Raw genomic sequence first — 22,750 nt, 5'->3', positions numbered from 1 at the left:
AATTTCCTGTGGTTTCCAGGAAGGAATATTGTCTTAGTTATGGTTCCTATGGCTATGAATAGACATCATGATCAAGGCAGCTCTTATAAAGGACAATATTTAGTTGGGGCTGGCTTACAGGTTCAGAGGTTCAGTCCATTGCCATCAAGGAGGGAACATGGCAGCTTCCAGGCAGGCATGGCACAAGAGAAGCTGAGAGTTCAGAATCTTGATCTGACTACAGCCAGGAGAAAACTGACTCTTCTGCACTGGGCAGAGCTTCAAAGCCCATCCCCACAGTGACACACTTGCTTCCTCCAACAAGACCACACCTCCTAACAGTACCACTCCCTGTGGGCCAAGCGTATTCAAAGCACCACAAATATGAACTTTAAAAAATCCCAGCATGTGGGAGGTAGAGGACGAAGAATCTCTGTGAATTTGGGCCAGCCTGGTCTCTATAGCCAGGATTATGTAGAGAGACCCTGCCTCAAACAAACAAACAAACATAAATGAATCTTTTGCTCCTTTTGTCCATAGCTGGGTAGTTGTAGTTGCTGTCATTTTGAGGCTTTCTTCCGTTCTTTGGATGGAGCGGGAGCTGGAAAACGTAGTTCTGACTGCCTGTCATTGCTGCTTTGTTCAGCAGTGGCTGTGCAATGGAGATGAAGTCCCTCATCCGCCCGCTCGAAATGGGGAGACCATTTCCTGCTCCAGGTGTGGCTGCCAGAACCTCTGGGAGGCATCCTTCTGTGACTGGTGTGGAGCCATGGTAGGCACCTTAAGACTGAGCTCACCAGGTAGTGGTGGGCATACCTTTAATCACAGATCTCTGTGAGTCTGAGGCTAGCCAGAGATCTGCAGAGGAGTTCTAGGACAGTCAGAGCTGCACCGAGAAAGCCTGTCTTGAAAAACAAAACAAAACGAAACAAGACAACCACCTGAACAACAGAAAAGACTGAGGCTTTTTGTGCTGGGCACCCCGTCCACCAAGGTGTCCCCGTGGCCTTGCAGGAAACATTTCCTATGTTTTCTGTATTAAGAATTTGAAGGGGCTGGTGAGATGGCTCAGCGCTTAAGAGCACTGGCTGCTCTTCCAGAGGTCCTGAGTTCAAATCCCAGCAACCACATGGTGGCTCACAACCATCTGTAACAGGATCTGATGCCCTCTTCTGGGGTGTCTGAAGATAGCAACGGTGTGCTGGAGCAAGCAGGGCTGGAGTGAGCAGGGCTGGAGCGGGCTGGGGGCAAGGGGGAAAAATTGGGAGATAGAAATGATAGTTCGATACGCCGGAACTGAGAAGTCCTTCTCACTGCCATTTGGTTTTCATATTTTGAGGTTAAACCTTTCCACATTTATTGACCACTGGAATTTCTTTTGTGAATGGAGTTGCCTAATTTCCACTCAGAACATTCACATCATTTATGTTTATCTGATATAGCATGTGAGTAACAAAAGGCTTAGAGTGAATGGTCATCATCTTCGTGGCATCCAAAGCCTCCCCTGCTCAGAAGCCCTCCTGCCCCTGAGAACGCAGGCATCCTCTAGTTCCCCAGTGGGCTGGTGCTTACTGACCCAGCCTTTCCACCTGGCAATATACTGTGCTGGTTCCTCATCATGCTTCCTACAGCAGCTCTGCATTGCATTCTCCATAACAGACTATTGTGTACATCTGTCTGTCAATTCATCCGACGCCTTGCCCACCCGAGACTAGAGCCCGTTCCACGCAGACAAAGGGGCCCAGAGGGTCTGCGGCAGACTATGTGCACCCATCGTGGCTTATTTAGGTGATATCCTCCATTGTTGCCCACTAAGGTTGTTCCCAGTTATTTCCTCTAGACTGACACTACCAGGCTGGAAAGATGGCTCAGTGGGTGGGAGCACCTTCTACCAAGCCTGAAGGCCTGAATTCAATGCTTGCTATCCATGTGGTAGAAAGAAACAACCAACCCTCCAAAGTTGTCCCCCGACTCCTCCCAGGCACTGTAATATAACACGCACACACACACACACACACACACACACACGAACATAAAATAAATTTCAGAAGTAATTTTTAAGTACCTATAATACTATGAAAGATAGCCTGGGTAAGCTATGTTTCTTTAAGTGCTGGTCCCTGGGTAGGAGAAAGTCTGAGGGAGAGCTATTAGGTCAGCAGGCAGGAGCCTGTGCTATTTTCCTGGCTAGAAATTGTATGGTGTGAGAATAGTTTACACAGACACATTAAACTCTAAAATCATACATGTATTTTCTATTCTCTAGCTTGGCATTTCTGCTAGCCACTCTGTCTGCCCAAAATGTGGGGCCAGCAATCATCTGACTGCCCGCTTCTGTGGCTCCTGTGGTATTTATGTGAAGTCCATAACAAGGTTTAGAATGCATAACAGCTTGGCCATAGTTGCTGGAGCGCCTCGCCCATTTCCTGAGGTAAGAACTGCTGCTCAGGTGTAACTCTGACTTTGTGTGCCCTGTGAATCAGCCCAAGAGAACAGAGCCAAAATACGTAGACCTTGCACATGAACTTTGAATTAGGCATGTAAATAAATTCAATTTAGGTTTTAAATGCTTGAATGATTTGCACAAGTTCAAATCTAGCCTAGAGTAGAAAGTAAAACCTTGTCTCAAAAAGACAATCAAGAAACTAAAATTGCCTTGTTCTGACAGAGCTTCAAGTCTAATAGGACGAGGCAGTGGATGTAGCGCCCCAGAAGGAAGGAGCTCTCTCTGCACGGGCAGAATGACCTTCTCTTGGATTTTTCCAGTAGTGTTCCAAGAATCTTCCTCCCTGCTCTGCTGTGTCTTAGAAAACTTACATCAAGTGTATAAGATGTCTCCCTGTCAATAGCCTCTGGCTTGTCACTGAGCAGCACACACAGGGCCAACCATTCTCCTGTTCACTCTCACAGATTCTCTAAGCTGCACAATGCTTCAGCAGTCACCTTCTCTTTACTGCTGGAAACCGAGAGACTGCGCATGCACTTGCGAAGGCCCCATGCCGTCTTAACTAGGTCATACTTGTGGGGCCCACTGGGGCCCATTCACACCACAGTTTAAGTGAGAAAAAAAAAAAAGGTGTTCTTTCTTATACTGTCTGCCACCTGCTAAAAATTGTTTGTAGTACCTTTTTAGACATTTTCTTCTCTCTACCGGGAAATTATCCTAATAAATGCACAAACATACACTGTGTGCCATGTGAACAGCGCCCCTTTAGACAGTGGTGACATCAGACAGCCTACACAGCCTTCCATGATGATTTTCTTAGATCCATCAAAGAAATTGGTTCTTAACAGTTGAATATGTTTGCATAGTAAAGACTGTATTCAACTGAATTACAGAACTGAGAGGATGGAAGTCTTCCAGGCCCCAGTCAGGATAGAAGCATCATTAATTGGCTGAACTGGGGACAATAAATGGCCAAGGGGAGTGGACTAGCATCATGGGTCAAGCTAAGCGTTGCTGGGAAAGACACAAGCAAGGAAGATGGGGCAGTGGTGGGGAGGACACCACCACCATCACTACCACCATCATTACCACCACTGCTGCTACCTCCATTACTGCTACTACCACCACCTCCACCACTACCACCACCACCACTGCTGCCACCTCCATTACCATCACCACCACCACGATTTAAATTATATTCTGTGAGTGTAGATGAATTTAATTACATTATATTCTAATCTTTAAGTGTATTGTCTCCCTTGCTCATAGCCCCGATCTGCCTGGCAGTCCCTAAACGTCCCTTTGCCCACATCTGCCAGTGGGTCTAAGAAGGACACGGGCACTCAGACCTCTGGCCTGTTCTACCCATCTGGCAAGCTCCTGGCAAAGAAGGAACTGGAGGCGGCTTCTCACAGGCAGAGGCAGGAGAAGATGAGTGACCACAGGCCAGTCCTCACAGCCGTCAGCCCGGGAAGAGGTGAGGGAGGCACTTGCTTCTGGTGGGAGAAACCCTCTCTCTGACAGGCCCTCACATTTATTCTCCCTTTCAGGCTTATTTTCATGGACTGGGAGTGTGTCCCTTTTCCTTTGTTCAGGTCATTTTCTCTGTACGAACAGCAGCCTTCCCTTAAACTTTACTCCTCCAGTACTTTAACTCCTGGCCTCTGGTCCAGTCCATCAGTCTCATGGCACCTGTGGGCCTCTGCTGGGCACACAGACTGAATCTGTGTCGTCTTTATCACCTGCTGTTACAGCTTTTTAGTGTTTAAAACTCACATAGTGTAAAGTTCACCATTTTAACTATGTTTAGCATGCAATTGAATGACATCAGGCATGTTAGTGATGTTACATAGCTGTCTTCACAGTCTGCAGAACACAACACAGCTGCACCCCAGGAGCAAGCCTGTGCCTCTCAGATGGTCACCTTCCACATCACTTCTCCCAAGGGCCGGCCAGACTGCCTGACAGCCGCTGATCTGCCTGTCCATGGGCTTGCCTCTTCCTGACATTTCTCTGGCCCTTGTGATAGGCGTCCTTCACATATTAGGTGTCCCAGAGACGGACAGACAGACAGACAGACAGAGCGAGCTAGCTGCAGGAGCGGTAGAACATGTACAGGATCTGCAGCCTAACCCCCTGAGCGTTTCTAATGGCTCCTAGGAAGGTTGCTTAAGGCCTCAATGTGCAGCTGCTGTCGCAGGCGGGTTTTCTCACCTTCCTTTGATTCCTTCGTTTTATTGAACTTTCCTCTTTGTTTTTACGTTTTGTTGAAACTGGAGATTTTAAATAATTGATTATTTCAAGCCTGGGCTGGTTTCCCTCCAGGCTTTTTACTGCTGTTGGCACAGTATCTGTCTAGCAGCTAGCTCAGTCTTTCTGGTGAACTTTAGTTCACCCCGCAGTGTGAAACCTCTGATGCAGCTCACTGGGGAGCACACGTTTGGCCTGCATTCTGCCATCCTAGGAAGATGGTGGTTGTGCGGTTTTGGCAAGGCTCCCTGACCACTCCAGCCACTGAGCCAGCGTACTGTTAGGCCAGCATTCATTGCTCTGGTGTTTCTACCATGTTCTAGGCCATCAGTCCTTCCACAGACTGATCCAATTAAATGAGGGATCTTTTACAGCAGCATTTTCTTAGGTCAGTGTTTGAATAATTTTCTGACTTCAGGAGAGCTCTTATTACCTAATTATTATCCTGGTTCCATGTAAAGTGGCTGACCTGTGACATAGCTGTTTTCTGTAGTAAATTTATCAGCATTGTAACTGCCCCCACTTCCTTCTTTGGTATTGAACTGAGGGGCCTTGTGCATGCGAGGCAAACACCCTACCATAGAGCTAAATACCCAGTGCCTTAAATTTGCCCCTTATTTTATCCTGTCTCAGAGTTTCACTGCTATGAAGAGACACCATGACCAAAGCAACTCTTTTTTTAATTGATATTTATTTATTTATTTATTTATTTATTTATTTATGGGCCTCTGCTCACTACAGTCAACTCTGCTCACTCGTCCCTGCTCACTCTGGCCCAAAGATTTATTTATTATTATTCATAAGTACACTGTGGCTGTCTTCAGACACACCAGAAGAGGGCGTCAGATCTCATTACAAATGGTTGTGAGCCACCATGTGGTTGCTGGGATTTGAACTCAGGACCTTTGGAAGAGCAGTCAGTGTTCTTACCCGCTGAGCCATCTTGCCTGCCCCAAAGCAACTCTTATAAAGGAAAACATGTCACTGGGACTGGCTTACAGAGTCAGAGGTTTACTCCATTATCATCATGGTAGGGAGCATGGCAGTGTGCAGGCAGACATGGTGCTAGAGAAGGAGCTGAGAGTTCTATGTGGATCCACAGGCAGCAGAAAGATACTGTGTGCCACACTGGGACAAGCCTGAGCATATAGGATCTCAAAGACCACCCCCACAGTGGCATGCTTCCTCCAACAAGGCCACACTTTCTAATAGTGCCACTCCATATGGACCAAACATTCATACACATGAGTCTAGGGGGCCAGACCTATTCAAACAACCACACATCCTCTCCACTGTTCTGAGCCTGGACTTTTGCACACTCTGTTACAGTGAAGCCAGTTGCTTTGGGAAGAGCTTCCAGACTCTGATTTCTGGCCTCCTTTTCCCCTTGGGCAGAAATCTGTTTTGGCATAGACAATGGTACTTTTCTCTCAGAGTAACCCGAGGAATACAGCAATCACATAGAGTTTTCTATTTCTACCTCTCTCAAAAGGGCCTTTGATAAGTGAGTCAAGCACAGGTGATCTGGGTACCCAGTATCAACAATTCATGACACCAGTGTAGACTCTCCACCCTTTTGACCATGCTTGCCGAGAACGTAGGCTGTGGAGTAAGCAGTTGTGGCAGGAGGAGAAATATGGAAGTCATCTCTATTCCGAGGAGATACTGAAGCGGAACTTAGAACTAAGATGGACAGGACTGTGCTCCTGACTCTACTTAGCTGGAGTGGAGTTTCCATCATATTAGGCAAGAGGGAGGGAGAGAGAGTGGATCAGGATTCAGACACCACCCACTGACTATTCAGTTTCAGTACATTCTTTTCATTAATGTACTGACGTCTCTAAAAACACCTCCAGAGAATTTAAATCCTTATCTTTACATTTATTTATTTTATGTGTATGAGTGGTTTTGCCTGCATATATGTGTTTGCATTATGTGTATTCTTGGTGACTGCCCATGGAGGTCAAAGAGGGCATCAGATGCCCTGGAACTAAAGTTAGAGATGATTGTGAGCCACCATGTGAGTGCTAGGAATCAAAGCTGCGTCCCCTGCAGGAGCATGAACCCCAGTCACTGAGCAACCCCTCCAGCTTCTCACTGCTTTCTAAACTGGGTTCTCTGGGGAAAGGGATTGCCAAGCTCCTCCAGCGCCGTGAGAGAAGTATCTCAGCTCTGCTCTTGCTAGGAGTTAGAACTCAGCCACAGTTGGATCGGCTCTTACAGACTTGAGTGTGGCATTCATCCTAAGGGAGATTGTCTACAGCTGTCTCCAGAATGATTCCTAATATCCCTCGTGTCCTCAAAAGGAAAAGACTGTTTCCTCCCACTGGGAATGTAGCTGCCCTGGTCACGTGCTGACGTGCTGGCCAATGGAACATGATAGGTCAGATACCCTTAAGCCTTAAGAAAGATGAAGGTCAGTGTGCTCTCTAGAAAGTTACCACCACATAAAGAAAATCATCATGTGTTCCTGAATGAGAGAGACTCTACTTAAGGAGAAAGGAGGCACCATGTTCCAACAAGGACTAAGCCACTTGAGTGAACCCAGATAGCAGGAGGAAAGAAGAGCTAACTCATCCTGTCAGTGGCTGACTGGTTCTGCCATCTTAGCTGAGATCCCACCTCAATCCATCTCACCATGTTGAGGACCTCCAACCTGGGCAGAAAGGTGGGAGCCACTATGTCTTCCTCCCACACATGAGAACCAAACAATCAGGGCTCACGAAACTGCTCTGTTTTCTAATTCAAATGCATCAAAATCCCTGTGTAGACTAGAAAGGGCACAGGAATCTTTCTGGAGAAGTGGGCCCATTCCGTATGTTGATTGGGACAAATACAACCATCAAACCCATAAATTTAAGAAGCGTGATTTATTTGGAAGACAGGACAACGTAAGAAGAAAGGGCTTGACATGCAGCAATCCATGAAATTTTGAAATGCTGTAACCTGCGATAATCACGTATAATAGCTGGGCTGTTTGTGGAACTTACTTTAGTGTGTACTTGGGGTTCTACATGGAAAGCCAACTAGGTCGGCCCAGGAAAATAACCTGAGACCATATGTTCCACACTTGCTTCTGTCTTTCTTAAGTATGGAAGGCTTATCCATGCTTGGGTATCTCTCCTTTTTTAGGCTACTGGAGAAAGCAGTTGGATCACATCTCTGCTCACCTCAGGTCCTATGCTCAGAACAACCCTGAATTCCGGGCCTTGATTGCAGAGCCCAGGATGGGGAAGGTGGGTAAGATGAGGCTTCTGCTCGGAGCATCCCTGGGACCAGGCCTTCCAAAGACTTCACTCGTCAAGTGCGCCTTCTTTTCCTTCCCTGCTTTCCACCCTTACTGTCTCCTGTGAGGAATACAGACCCAAACATGAGAAAGTAGTGGTTTTTAATGGCACAGAATTTAAGTTTTGTTTTGTTTTGTTTTGTTTTGTTTTGTGTTGCATTGCTTGGTTTTACTCTGTAGATATTCATAGCAAGTCTTTCTTGATTGCCAGTGTAACTGCAGCCCAGAGATGTTTGGCTCCAAACTGCACTGCTGCATCTTAGGCTTTTGGGCTGTAATGAGCATCAGATTCCAAGCCACGCCTTTTCTTTGGCACAAAATCAAGACTAAAAGACAGATCAGTGGAAGAACATTTTCTGTTTGTCACAGACTAGAAGAGACCCTTCCAAATCAGACCATCAGCTTCTCTGTCACAAAACCATCCAACACTGAGTCTGTCTTGTTTTCAAGGACTGCTCAGCTTCCATGAATGAACTCTTTTGAGATCGTATATATTTTTGGTCCTAATCTGGAGTTGAGAAAACTGTGCCCTCTGGCTACTGGATCAGAGTTATTTTCATCCATTTATATGTTAACTGTGGCTGCTTTGAGCTACAACTGCAAGGCTAAGCTCTTGCATTAGAGAACTTCTGCCTCACAAGACCTAAAAAAAAAAAAAAAAACTTTACCATCTAATCTTCAAAAACATTAGTTGCCCCTGTTTAAATTTGTTCCACGGCAGACAGAGAAGGCTGCTTGCTTGTGAGCTCCTTTTACTGCATGCAGAGCTGCCCCCCACCCACTCACCAGGATCCCTTTACAAAAGTGATGTCTTAGCCATGCGTTTGACTGAAGGAAGTCTATTGTGGAAAATATAAATTTGGATCTTGTTTCCTTATTCAGTCTGAGAATCTGTGTCCTTGATTGAAGTATTTCACTCATTTATAATTAGGATTACAGATCAGTTGGTTTGGGGTGTGCTATTTTGTTTTTTGTTTTCTATTTATCTCATTTAGTTTATTCCCTTTGCTTCTCTATTTGACCTTCTTCTGTAGTAAATATTTTGTTAAATATAGAGTCTGATACCTCAGAATTTTTAGACACTGAGTCCCACACCACAATTGAGAATGTCGTTACATTTCTTTTTAAAGCTTATCTCTGCCACTGTCCATGAAGATGGCTATGAAGTTAGCATCAGACTGAACTATATTCAAGTCTCAAACAAGGTATGTCGTCCTTTACAAGTTATTTGTGATCTGTGTACTGGTGAATCCCAGCTTACAGTTTACATGAATGCTTTTGTGTAATGACCAGAAAGGAAAGTTTCAAACAGTAGGAAACCTGGTGTCTGAGTTAGAGCTTTATTACTGTGAAGAGACACCATGACCACAGCAACTGTTATAAAGGAGAATATTTCACTGGGGCTGGTTTACAGTTCAGAGATTTAGACCATTATCATTATGATGGGACGCATGGTAACGTGCATGCAGACATAGTACTGGAGAAGGAGCTCAGAGGTATACGTCAGGATCCATAGGCAGCAGGAAGTGACTGCCACACTAGGTGTGACTTGAACATCTGAGACCTCAAAGCCCAAACCCAGTGACCACTTCCTCCATCAAGACCGTATCTACCCCCAAAAGACCACACCTCCTAATTGTGCCCCTCCCTGTTGTTCTCGGTGGGTCATTTTCTTTCAAACCACCACACATGACTTTCACAACGAATTCCATAGGATTAAATAAATACCTGTGCCATCAAAGAGACTGGTTGTCTGGCACAGAAGGATTTGGTAGGAACTAGAGTTGCCACCCACCCTTGCTCTAGTATTCCTCTGGGCCATTTAGAACTCACTGACGTGATTATGTCTGGGATACATCAAACTTGGAAAAAGACTAGCAAAAAATATTTACTGGTGTTCATATCAAGGTAAAGGCTGGAGTGGGTTCAGAGCCATCTGGGACAACTTTGTGAGACACTGTCTCAAAACAAAAAATAGACAGTAACTGGGTGTGGTGGCACACGCCTTTAATCCCAGCACTCGGGAGGCAGAGGCAGGCGGATTTCTGAGTTCGAGGCCAGCCTGGTCTACAAAGTGAGTTCCAGGACAGCCAGGGCTATACAGAGAAACCCTGTCTCGAAAAACAAAACAAAACAAAATAAACAAAAAATAGACAGTAGCCTGGAGATATAACTTAGTGGCAGACTGGTTGCATACTGTGCACAAGGTTCCAGGCCTCAGGCCCATGACTAGGCAGGCAAAGTGAGCCTCCTGAGGAGCAGGCTAGCAGTGATTATTGTCTCTGTTGAGAGAACACCATCATTAGTAATGCTTGAAATGTTTTCATTGGCCAGAGCCTGTACTTCAACAAGTCGGTGAATCTCAGTGACCACTTTCTGAGCAGTGTCACCGAAGGTGGGAACGGGCTATATGACAGCAGGTCCAGCTTGGGTGAGTAATACCCTTCTGTGAGCTTTCAGAAATTAGCCAAAGACAACTGGGCAAGGATCGATGATACTTGTATAAACTCTGAAGCCAAGTCACAAAGCTCACCATGTTTCAGGCAGCGTATTTCTCTGGCTTCCCTGGAGTTGGGGTGTGGCTTTTAAAGTCCTTCATGGGACTTGGGGAGTTTATTTGCTTTACCCAGAGAGGGTGTGCACTTGCTTAAAATTCCTTCTTTTCCCTCCCTTCCTCATTTTCCAGTTCCTGGGTGGGGGTCCTTCCTGCCGGGTTTAATAAAAAATTTCTAGGAAATCCATTTTATCCTTGTGACTTTTGAGGGGCCTCCTTACATGTGTGAAATAAGGCAGGGTCATTTGGTCTCCAAATCTTTGTCATTTCAGTGAGTGCCTATAGCCAGAGCGTCTCAGACACCCCCGAAAGTATCAAGAAGATGAAGAATCTCAAGGCCAAAAGCTTCCTTGTGAACCCAGAGCCGCTCACAGTAGGTGACCTTCTCTGTCTCTGTAGCTCCTTTGCAGCCTGTCGCTTTGATGTTTATTTGGACGGACATTTTGTAATGGAATGCTTTCTCATTTTCTCCTCCTCTTAAGTAACTGTATCATTTATTTTGTGGAGGCATAATCCTTTAAAATTTCTCAGAATGATAAACTAGAACCATTTTAAACTAGTCTCATCAATGTCCTGGATCATCTGTTTTTTCTGGGGTAAGTTCTGAGTGCTCATCTATCTCTGCTTTGTATTTAGTTTGGCTAAATACATGACGACCCTTCATTGTCTAATCACTGACTAATGAAGGGCGAGTTGGATGAGACCTGGGCTGTCCAGTGTAAATGCTGAGCATGATAGGTGTATGAGTTGAAGTCCCTGTGTAGATGGGTAGTCATAGATGGTTCTATTTGTTCCTGTTCTAGTGCTATGAGCAAGGCAATTTATAAAAGAAAGAGTTTAATTGGGAGCTTGCTTAAAGTATCAGAGGGTTAATCCATTATTATCCTGGCAGGAAGCATGGTGGCATGCAGACAGACACTGGACCATTAGCTGAGAACTACATCCTAACCCAACGGGCAGAGAGGGAGAACTGGACCTGGCATGGGCTTTTAAAACCTAAAAGCACACTCCCAGTGACACATTCACTTCAACAAGGCCACACCTCCTAGCCCTTCCCAAACAGTTCCACTGGCTGGGGACCACATCTCCTTAGTGTGTGTGACTCGGACCTGCCGCTGTGCACCTTTAATTCTTATCTGCACTCCCCAGCTCCAGCTACGGAGTGATTACTCTGAGTACACTCAGATGTGGCCCCAGAGCTCAGGAAGCTGACATTCTAATACAGTTTCCTATAAGGTGCAGAATTCATTGTGACTGGGACCTAAGACCCATGCTGATTTGGATACAGTACCTTGTTCTAAGAAAGTCACCAGCAAAGTGGTATGGCAAATGAGGGATAATGTAGCCTGAACCCTGTATCTTCTGAAACACTTAGCAACCTAGGAAGGCAAGGGGATTAGGTTTTGTCAACACTTTTACAAAGAGCAGGATACAGTGACAGAAGCATACTAAAGCAATGGGCTTTTGGGGGCCACTTCCTTCAGGCTTTCAGTATTTGAAATCCTATATATATATATATACAATGTTAAAGACATAAAACAGTAAATTTCATAGCATTTGAAAACATAAAAGAAATTCTTCCTATGTCTATAGACAAATGAAAGTATTTTTCCTAAGAGATAGGCTCTGTTGGTTCCACTTCTGAGGTGTGCTTGTGATCTGTCATAGTGGCCTGGCCTTGAGCACTTTAGTAAGCCTGCAGAGTAGATTCTAGGTTTCACCCTAGCTGCTCTTCCTAGAAATATTCATTACAAAGCTAGCAAAGTTCCTGGGGTTTTGTGAGGTCTCTCATGAGCCTCCTTGCCCTGGATTATATAAAGCAGTGTCAACACAGTGTCCTTACCCAAGCCAGGCCTGGGAGCTGAGCACAGGTTACACGTGTTACAATTACACAGAGATGTCAGTACTGCTGCATGTGGAAGACTGTGGGCACCCAAACACACACACACACACACACACACACACACACACACTCACACTCACACACTCACACACACACACACACACACTCACACACACACACACTCACACACACACACACACTCACACACACACTCACACACACACACACACACTCACACACACACTCACACACACACACACACACACACACACACACACATACTCACACTCACACACTCACTCACTCACTCACACTCCCTCTCTCAGCACTCACCCATCCGTGTGGTTCAGTAGAGAATGTGGCTGCTAAGCTGGGGAAGGGGGTGGCACTGGGGGATTATGCCTTGGATGTTGGGGCTGGGACTCTACAACACAGATGCACAAAGAAGATGAAGATGACCTCATTCTGTCATCCTGCAGCCTGAAAACAAACTCCTGCTGGAGGAAGTTGGCTCCTCAGGGAAAGGAAGACTGTCTGTGCTGGAACAGCTGCTGGATGAAGTGAGTGCCATGAGAATGGGCCTCTCTGCAGAGATCAGCCTGGTTTGTGCCTGCTGCCTGTTAACTAAACTCTGTATGCAAATGGGGTAAATGACTAGCGAAGAGCTTCCCACTCATCGTTACTCTGCCAGTGTTTATAGCAAAGAATCATGTAGGCAAGCACATGTGAATCCAAGTACTGTCCATGAGGCTAGACAGAATCCCTGCTCTGTGGCCATTTACCTTCAGCCTGCTTTCCTGCCATGAAAAGGTGGCTCCTCCTGCTGTGGGGAGAAGTCTTAAACATCTGGGGGCCTCGTTCATCGTAGCTGTGTTCATGAGAGTCCTCATTCTCCTTTCCTGTGACTTATACTCAGTGCCATCATCCCATTCTAGGACATTTGTTGTTCATGGTGGGATGGCAGTTGGGCAATGTTGAATTCAGGGTTTTATGGCAAGTTTGTCCTTTTCCATGACCCACAGGGAGCAGACCCTAACTGCTGTGATAGTCAAGGTCGACCTGCTGTTATTGTGGCTGTTGTGAATAAACACTATGAAGCCATTCCAGTCCTCGCTCAGAGAGGAGCAGACATCGACCAGCAGTGGGGACCGTAAGTGAACCGTTGAAAGGACACTAGAGCACCCTGTTGTGACTAGGTGTGGCTCACAGGGGTCTGTTGCAGTAGAATCAGTCCAGACAAGTGCCCTGTTCAGCAGGAACCACTTAGATCTGCTTTAATCTATTTCAGCCTTAGTAAGAGGCTGAGTAGGGAGTTCTCCAAAGCTAGTGTTTTAATTACTTTGTTATCCCTGTGGTTAAAAAGCCCTGATAGAAACAAGTTACGGGAGAAAGGGTGTAATTGGGCTTAAAGTTCTGGGAGGATGTAGTCCAAGCTGGTAGCAGGCAGGGAAGGTATGATGGCAGGAGCAGGGGGCTCTCTGGTCATGTTGGATCCATACTCAATTGGGTTGCCTAACTTATTAGGCTTTATTAATGGCAATGCATTTGCTAACCTATTTTTACCTTTTGGGGTATTTTTATATAGAAATGGCCAACCTAAAACCTGCGAATGTCAGCTAATCTGGCCTTGAATTTGCTGCTTCCTGGGCGCTGGGTTTGTAGGTGTGTGCCACCACATCCAACATGAACTTGTCTGAATCTAGCAAATCTTTAACTCTTGGGATAATGGACAAAGTTTTTGTCATGATCCAAACTGTTAAGAACTTTACCAAGTAAAGGGAGACTTCGTGAAAATACATCCATGAATTTAATGCAGAAAGAAGGCCTTGCATATCTGCCTGCACGTCACCATACCATGGTGAGGAGCTGGCATGTGGATTTACCACACGGTCTCTTGGCTCCTTAGATGTCCCCACCTGAGGATGAAGAAGTCCTATGTTAAGTCATTCACTGTCCAACCTCGGAACCACCTTGACTCACAGCCCAGTCCCTATCTGTGATTCTTTGCTTCCAAATTTGGAGGATCCCCTGGAGTGTATATCATTTATGACAAGCTGTCACAGTAGAAATGTCTCAGGATGCTGCAGGCATCCAGCCCTCTTGCTTCTTGGATTCTTAAACAGACAAGTTCAAGGCCTGGTTGGTGAGGCCTTGTTGGGAATTCCTGGCTACCATGGAGACGGGGAGAAAAGCCCCCTTAGGCTTTGCTTCTCTTATCTGTTTCAGTTTTTCTTGCGTCTTTATTCAAAACATATGCTTTATGACTGCTATTCATTTTGGTTTTCTTCTTCTTTCAAGTTAACTATATGCACTTATAAAATATGTCACTATGTCTGTTGGTACACACCTGCAGTCTTAGCACTTAGGAGGCCGAAACAGGAGGACCATGAATTTGAGGCTAGACAGGTCTATGATAACAAGAGCCTGTCTTAAAACACAGGAACTATATGTTTTTTTCTGAGAGCATTTTTATATTTTCCATAAGACGCATATATGAGAAGATACTGCTCCCTTTCAGTTTTATTTTATATTTGATATATATTATAAAGCTTTGTTGACTTTCTAAAGTTTCCTGAAGGTTTCTATTCACCACCCCCTTCGTGTTCCACACCTTTGCCTCATTGTCTTGATCATGAAATGATGCTATTTGTTTTGGTTTGGTTTTTTGCGAGGCGGGGGGCGGAGGGGGATAATAAGGTCTCACTGTATAGCCCTGGATGGCCTTGAATTCACAAAGATTCACCTGCCTCTGCATCCTGAGTACTGCAATCCAAGGTGTGTACTACTGTGCCCAGAGATGCTATTTGCTCTATAATATACTTTATATAATCCAAACCAACTTTTCATAGCACCTAAGCATGATGCCTTATGCCTGATACACAAGTCATTTTTTGAATGATTCTTCAGTGAAATGAGTTCTAGATTCACGAACAGTCCAACTAAGTCTAAGACTAAACTGTACATAGCACAAGTTGCCATTTTAATGTGCGCTTCCTTAGTGTCCTTACGTACTTCATCAGCACTCCACAGTGACACAGATGCAGGTGTGAGTCCATCTGACTAGTGAGACAGTACTACTGCCGCTCTGCTAAGCCCCAGGACTGAGACTGTGCCTGCCCATTTGACTACAAAGTGTAATAGTTCAACTCCTGCTGCATGATCAAGGTTGCCCTGAGCAGGGTTTAACTTACATGGGTGGAAGACCTTTTTTTTTTTTTTTTTTTTTTCTGAGACAGGGTTTCTCTGTGTAGCCCTGGCTGTCCTGGAACTCACTCTGTAGACCAGGCTGGCCTCGAACTCAGAAATCTGCCTGCCTCTGCCTCCCAAGTGCTGGGATTAAAGGCGTGCGCCACCACTACCTGGCAGGTGGAAGACTTTTAGGGAAGAAAGCCAGACTGGATGCCACTCTCAAATCAAACACAGATTTCTTCTTCATTTTTTAATAGTTGCCAATAAAGGACAGTAGATTTGCCCCCAAGAAGTAAAATGCTATTAAATCGAGCTCAAATATATTCATCTAAAAGGTTTAGACCTGAGCCGGACATAGTCGAACATGCCTTTGATTCCAGCACTTGGGAGGCAGAAGCAGGTGGATCTCTGTGAGTTCAAGGCCAGCCTGGTCTACAGAGTGAGTTCCAGGACAGCCAGAATACATAGTGAATCCTATCTAGGAAAAAAAAATTAAACAAAAAAGAGTTTAGACCTTTCAGCAGGCCTTTGCCCTGCAGCTGGACTCAGTAGACCCAGGGAAGCATGGCCCGTTCCCTCCATCCTTCTAGTCTCAAGCATCAGCCGGAGACCTGGCTTTTCTGTAGCAGAGAGGCTTGGCAAGTTGTTCCTTAGGAAACCAGAATTAGGGCCAGTAAGATGATTCAGCTGGTACCTGTCACCAAACCTGAGGACCCATGCTGTTCTGTTTTGTTTTGTTTTGTTTTGTTTTGAGGACCCATGCTTAACCCCTTCCCATTGTACTGGTGACACTAAAGATTTACCCAGAAATGTTTTTCCCACGAATAGGTTCAGAAACACAGCTCTTCACGAAGCAACTCTACTTGGCCTGGAAGGAAGGGAGAGCATCGCCACTTTACTGGGGTATGTTCACCTGAGGGTGCCAGTGACATCTCGATTGACATTCAACGGCATCAGAACTGCCCTACCTTCTGAATTGTTAGCCCTGTCAATGAAGGCCACTATCACACAGTGAATGTTACTGTCATTGAACATGGTTATAGGACTTTGATGCAGTTGGGACAAATGACTAGGGCAGGCAATTGAATATTTGAAATCACACAGCCCCTTGAAAGGTCTCAAGGTTGTGTAAAAAGTATGGTTCTTATGTTCATATGTATATATTAATTAATGCTGGAAATTAATACACTGGAGTCATTCCTTAACCAGCTTTTCCTCCATATAACCACATAGAGATCTTTTAATATTTCAGAACCTTAGCCAGGTGGTGGTGGCACACACCTTTAATTCCAGTACTTGGGACGTAGAGAGAGGCGGATTTCTGAGTTCAAGGCCAGCCTGGTCTACAGAGTGAGTTCCAGGACAGCCAGGACTGCACAGAGAAACCCTGTTTCAAAAAACAAAACAAACAAACAAACAAAAAATTTTCAGAACCTTAGTTAGGCCTTGGCTGGGCAGACTCTCAACCAGTTCATCTAACTTCACCTGACCACCTAACCCCATCCAGCCACGTGGCTAGCTATACCTTCCAGGCCTATGATCATGTCTGTCTCCTCCCATGTTCCCTGGTGACATGAAAGGGCTTTTTTTTTCCTTCTTTGTCCTAGAGTTCCTTTCTCCCTCCCAGGAAGTCCCACCTTCCACTTTCTGCCCAGCTAATTGGCCATCAGATTTTTATTAAAGCCAATCAGAGAATGTCTTAGGCAGGTGAGGAAAGACAGAGACACATTTTTACATAGTATACCCCAACAAGTAGAGTCACTCTGAGAGTTGAAGCCATAGTGTCTTTTTAGGGGCTTTTATGGGGTACATTGGCTTCTAGGCAAGGAAGGGTCAAGTTCTGAGGGTCATACGCCTGAGTGATTGTGTCTCCACTTCCTTCGCAGATGCAATGCAAACGCCCAAAAGAAGAACACAAGAGGCCAGACAGCATATGACATCGCTCTGGAGATGGGAGATGACCTCACCTCTTCTCTCTTTGCCGCTAAGTTCACCCAAGGTCTGGAGGACCAACTTTCTCCACCTGGGAACCGCATCCTAGGTGACAGTTAGATCTGAGGGGTCAGGAGGCTGCAGAGACTGCCCAGCTACAGCTGGGCTTAGTTTGGAATGCGTATTTAAGTGTAAGAATTACGGTTGAAAAGAACTCATAAGACTGTGTGTGTGTGTGTGTGTGTGTGTGTGTGTGTGTGTGTGTGTGTGTATGAGAGAGAGAGAGAGAGAGAGAAGGGAGAGTATGTAAGGGAGGGAGAAGAGAGAGAGGAGTGTGTGTGTGTGTGTGTGTGTGTGTGTGTGTGTGTGTTTGTGTGTGAGAGAGAGAGATTGAGCCTTGCAGATGCTAAGGCAAGCATTGTACCACTGGGCTATATCCCCAGCTTTCTTCATTTTGAAATAAGATCTCATAAAGTTGCTCAAGCTGGCCTTGAACTCCCCCTATAGCATAGACAGGCCTTGAACAACGTGGGATCTTCCTGCCGCAGCCTCCGAAGTAGCTGAGATTACAGGTTGTGACAAACAAACACAGCTTTTTTTTTTTTAAGGTGGTATAACTACCCAATACCACCTATACCTTAGAGTATGATAAAATGAAAGTTTTGTGTTTTATTTTCTGTTTTGTTGTTTTGTTTTCCCTTTTTTTTTCTGAGACTATATAGACATGGCTGGCCTAGAAATTTGCTATGTAGACCAGGCTGGCCTTAAACACACAGGCTGTCTCTGCCTCCCAAATGCTGGCATTAAAGGCATGTGCCACCATGTCCAGATTTTTAAAAATATTTTATTGATAATTTTGAAATTTGGTTTTTGATTTTTTGTTCTTCTTTATTGTTGTTTTGAGACAGGGTCTCATGTGTCTTGTCCTTGAACTTGTTATGTGGCTGAGGATGACCTTGAACTTGTGATCCTGCCGCCTCCACCTTCTAAGTGCTGGGATTACAGACTTGTACCACATTGGATTTTATGTGGTACAGGGGATTGAACCCAAGGCTTCATGCATGCTAACCAAATACTCTACCAACTGAACTACATTCCCAGCCTGGTTATTAATTTATCTTTCCATAGATAATAACACTTGTGGTTTAAAGCCAAAAGTATAAAGTACTATATAATAAAGTTCTCATCCAGGTTCTTAAACCACTGTTTCATCCTTAGAACCAGCCATGTCTGTGTAGAGGTGGTACAACATTATATAATCACATATGTATATGTACACAAGGAGGATAACATAAAAGTACATAGCACGTATATATCCTTCCCTATAATATAGCTTAATTAAATAATTTGTAAGAATTCATAGCAGAACGGCTATGTCCTTTCCTTAGCAGAGAGCAGACAGTGTATCTGAAAAGTCTCTTCCCAGGATCCAGAATGGGATGAACCTGTCTTGTGCTCCCTCAAACTGGACTCAGCCCATCTCTGGGCTCTTCCCCCTCTGCCCAGCAGTATTCCCTGCCTGGTGGTGACCCCTCACCCACAGCAGACAGATGACTGGAAACAGTTCTACTTGCATGACAGCGTTACAGACTGGCTCTTTCTTTCCTACAAAGGATCAAAGAAATATGTTCCTAGGAATGGGTTTAATATGGATGTAACTTAGATTCTGCTAAGTCTGCTGAAAGCAAGACCACACTTGCTCAGCATGACATTCTGTTTCTTAGTGGCGGTTCCTCTTCCCCCAACTTGCTGTAATGTTCAGGACATCCATCAGGAAAGAGATCCACTGTCTATAAGAGACCTAGGAGGTCTCTTCCTACAGATATGTGGACATCTGGTTAGTGCTATTAGATGCTTCTGTGTCTGGTGTTTTGTTTTCTGCCATCTAGCAAAATGTCTAACACTCAGGCCCCTCCTTTGGAGAACATTCCACATTGTATGAGAAACTCTGGGCCTCCAGCATCTCTCTCTCTTCCTTTTACTTACAGAATAGTACATGTGAGTCCACTTGAAGAGAGGGGTAACTGCCACCTTGCCTGCCTCTCTGTGTAATGGGTGACACAGTTGGTCACAATCAGTGGCCCAATAGTAGTTATGATCCCACAGTCCTCAGAGCTACTTTTTCCAGAAGTCGCTCTACAAACCCTTGACCAATGTGAACCCCAAATACTCTGCCTGGTTATATGTTCTGTGTATTTCCCTTGAAAACCATGGAACTATTCCCACACAGATACACATACTGGCACACTTATAGAGTTGGCATAGAACAATCTTAGATACAGCATTTGGAAGCACAGACAGAAAGTGTCGAGAGAAGACAGAGAAATCAGACCAGCTAAAGATATTGGAATATTATGGTAATGGCATCACTATGGTTCTTAGTACATACAAAAGAGGGTATGTAGGCCAAAAATGTTAAGTGCAGTTGAGTAGAGAGAGGCTCTGTGACCGTGCTGGAGGAATTGATGGGATGGAGTGGTCATCTGATGGATGGACTTGCATGGCTCAAGGGAGGAGCAGCTGGTTAGCAGAATACTTCTCCAGACTGTTGTCTGTCTAGGACATTAGTGGAATCAGAGGACTATTGAGTTCTTAACTGATTGGTGGTGACAGCCCAACTAAAGGGACATTCTCTAGAGCCTACCTATGCTCTACCTATGCTGTTGATGTTAGGTAAATTCATAATAAAGTCCACTAGCTTATGCTGATGACAGTTTGACCTCATTCCCCTCATAACATACCTGAAGGCCTCGGTAAACTTCACAGGCTGATCCCTTTGTAATCTCCCAGAGTCCTCCATCTTTAGCAAAGTTGAATTTGTAAGGTTGAGACAAAAATCGTATTCTCCAGCAGGTACATTGTCTCCTGTGACTGCTAAAGCAAAGCTCTCCATTGTTTTTAATCTGTTACCATTTTGGCCCGGTCTGGATCTTTCTATCTTCAAGTCTCAATATCTATTGTAGGAACCCAGGAGGAGCTGTAGGGTTTTTTTGGTTGGGGTTTTTGGCCAGATGCAGTCTATAGGTTTGAATTAAGTTCAGGTTACCCAAAGTGTTGAGCCAAAATATTATCTACAAAACTGGGCCATCAAGTCTGAGAGTCTGAAAGCTGCCAAGACAATTCAGCTTCGAACACAGGCCTTCCACGTATTCTAGATTCATTGAATGTACATCTTTTTAAAGTGTAGGCAGCACGTAGGCCAGCTCACGTACCATGTACCATTAGGGCCCTGTGAGAAATGAAGCTGCACCTTCCTGCCTACCAGAGACATCCACGTGGCAGACAGCAAGGAGCTGGTGACCCCTTACCTAGTCTCAAGGTTAAGATGTTGAAACGGGATTTTTGGTTGTGTCTAATACTGTGAAATAACAATGTAAGTGGTCTGTTTCCCTTCGGTAAGCTTCTTCAGTGATGTGACCATGTGGGTTGTTTCTGTGTTACGTTCCTGACAGCCAAAGTCCTGAAGGTGCCTTTTCACGTTAAAGTGGTTTGATCTCTGAGTTGAGTTATGAGAAATAGGCGAGAATAGAGGAGTCCCAAGAGTAAAGCTTTAAGAAATGTGGGCTGCTGAGATGTCTTTTAGTGGTTGAAGGTGTGTCTTTGAAGAGGCTTGTGGGATCTCCTCATTCTCTTTTGCTTCCTGGTGATGAAGTGAATGGTTTTGTTCTGGTATGATGTAGTTAGTGCCTTGCCACAGGCTCAAAGGCATGGAACCAAATGATCACGGACTGGAAACTTCTAAGCTGTGAGCCAACACAAACCTTTCTGTTTGTAAGTTGATTATGTCCAGTATTGTGTTATAGTGATGAAGCGCTGACTAGTACTGTGTTGTGCCTGCATGCTTACACATCCAACCTCCATGCCTGAGGCTGTAAGTCTTATGTTTAAGTATAGCTCTTGGCCCAAAGTGGGCTCTTAGGAAATACTTGTGAAAAATTACTTCATGGCTTTCTGATTGGTCAATATGCCTAAAGGATAGCTTTGCAAAATAGATACCTAAGATATTAAGTTTGGAAAACATTTATTTTCTGATATAAGGCTGTACTCAAAAGGATCAGGCATATGCTAGCAAATTTCTAAAATGAATCAGTATCTTGGTTGTATCAGGTTATGCACTGTGAGGAGAGTAATGCTGGGGCAGGTTTTGCCTCCTAGACATGTGTATAGTTGAGATGGGCATTCAGATCTCAGCAGAGTGCTTAATCCTGTGTTTATCCTGTGCAGACAAGTGATTGTCTCATAAAACATTTCATTCGTATAGCACTGTAAGAATCTAAAACAGCAAAAAAATTTAAAGTAAAAACTGCTGAACTACACATTCTTAGAGTATCCGTTCTCTCAAGGTTTCTGTGCATGTCAGATCTCAGCAGAGTGATTAACTGTTTATCTTGTGCAGACAAGTGATTGTTTCGTAAAACATTTCATGTGTGTTATAAAGAATCTAAAACAGCAGAAAATTTAAATAAAGTAAAAAAACTACTGAACTATACATTCTTAGAGTGTCCATTTTCTCAAGGCTTCTGTGCATGGACTATTCCAAATAACTAGTAGTTTTGTTAAATAGTATCTACTTCTGGGGCTGGAGAGATGGCTCAGCGGTCAAGAGCAGCTGACTGCTCTTCCAGAGGTCCTGAGTTCAGTTCCCAGCAACTACATGGTGCTCACAACCATCCGTAATGGGATCTGATGCCCTCTTCTGGTGTCTGAAGACAGCGACAGTGTACTCATATACATAAAAAATAAATAAATAAGGCCGGAGCGAGCAGAAAAAAAATAGCATCTATTTCCTTATAAAATTATGGTTTTAAAAAGGTGTGTCGGGGGCAGGGGAGTTCCACACTCCTGTAGTGTTCACAGAGACTATACAAGGGTATTATTTTATCTTTTGATCTATATGTGTTTTAGTTTCTTTTCTGATTGCTGTGATAAAAATATCCTGACAAAGCCAACTTAGCTTATATATGGAAGAGTTTGAGGGAGTAGGTCATGTCACATCCATAATCAGGAACAAAAAGCAGTGAATGCCTGCAAGCTACTGTTCAACTCTATAGTCCAGGATCCCCTGCTTAGGGAATGGTGCCACCCAAAATGGTTTGGTCGTCCCACCTCAAATAAACCCAATCTAGTCAACCCCCCCCCCAATGCATGCCCACAGTCCCACCTGATGGAGACAGTTCCTTATTGAGACTTGCTGGGTGAGTCTATGTTCTGTCAGGGTAAGAGGTAAGACTATCATAGGATACCAAGAAATGATCTTATCGCTGTTTGCTA

At 44.7% G+C, this 22,750-nt stretch overlaps 1 protein-coding gene across 10 annotated transcripts in view; it reads left to right on the top strand.

The window, feature by feature from the left end:
* Dzank1 (double zinc ribbon and ankyrin repeat domains 1) overlaps positions 1–21,968 on the top strand; it is a 56,953-nt gene extending 34,985 nt beyond the window's left edge. For 2 of the 10 annotated variants that reach the window (XM_006499511.4, XM_011239533.3), the window contains 11 exons: positions 626–751; positions 2,246–2,410; positions 3,695–3,902; positions 7,808–7,911; positions 9,092–9,166; positions 10,296–10,392; positions 10,788–10,888; positions 12,838–12,960; positions 13,381–13,508; positions 16,376–16,450; positions 17,434–21,968. In XM_006499511.4, coding sequence (XP_006499574.1) covers positions 626–751; positions 2,246–2,410; positions 3,695–3,902; positions 7,808–7,911; positions 9,092–9,166; positions 10,296–10,392; positions 10,788–10,888; positions 12,838–12,960; positions 13,381–13,508; positions 16,376–16,450; positions 17,434–17,599 — 1,368 coding nt within the window. In that variant the 3' untranslated portion in view covers positions 17,600–21,968. The remainder of the gene's footprint in view (positions 1–625; positions 752–2,245; positions 2,411–3,694; positions 3,903–7,807; positions 7,912–9,091; positions 9,167–10,295; positions 10,393–10,787; positions 10,889–12,837; positions 12,961–13,380; positions 13,509–16,375; positions 16,451–17,433) is intronic. The other 8 variants (XM_030251166.1, NM_001360361.1, XM_006499512.4 and 5 more) reach the window with 7 other exon arrangements.
* The last annotated feature ends 782 nt before the right edge of the window (positions 21,969–22,750 follow it).

This window comes from Mus musculus, chromosome 2 (genome assembly GCF_000001635.26).
Source record: "Mus musculus strain C57BL/6J chromosome 2, GRCm38.p6 C57BL/6J".
NCBI classification, from domain to species: Eukaryota; Metazoa; Chordata; class Mammalia; order Rodentia; family Muridae; genus Mus; species Mus musculus.
The sequence above is the reverse complement of the archived record's forward strand: the minus strand, read 5'-3'. Positions and strand labels throughout refer to the sequence as shown.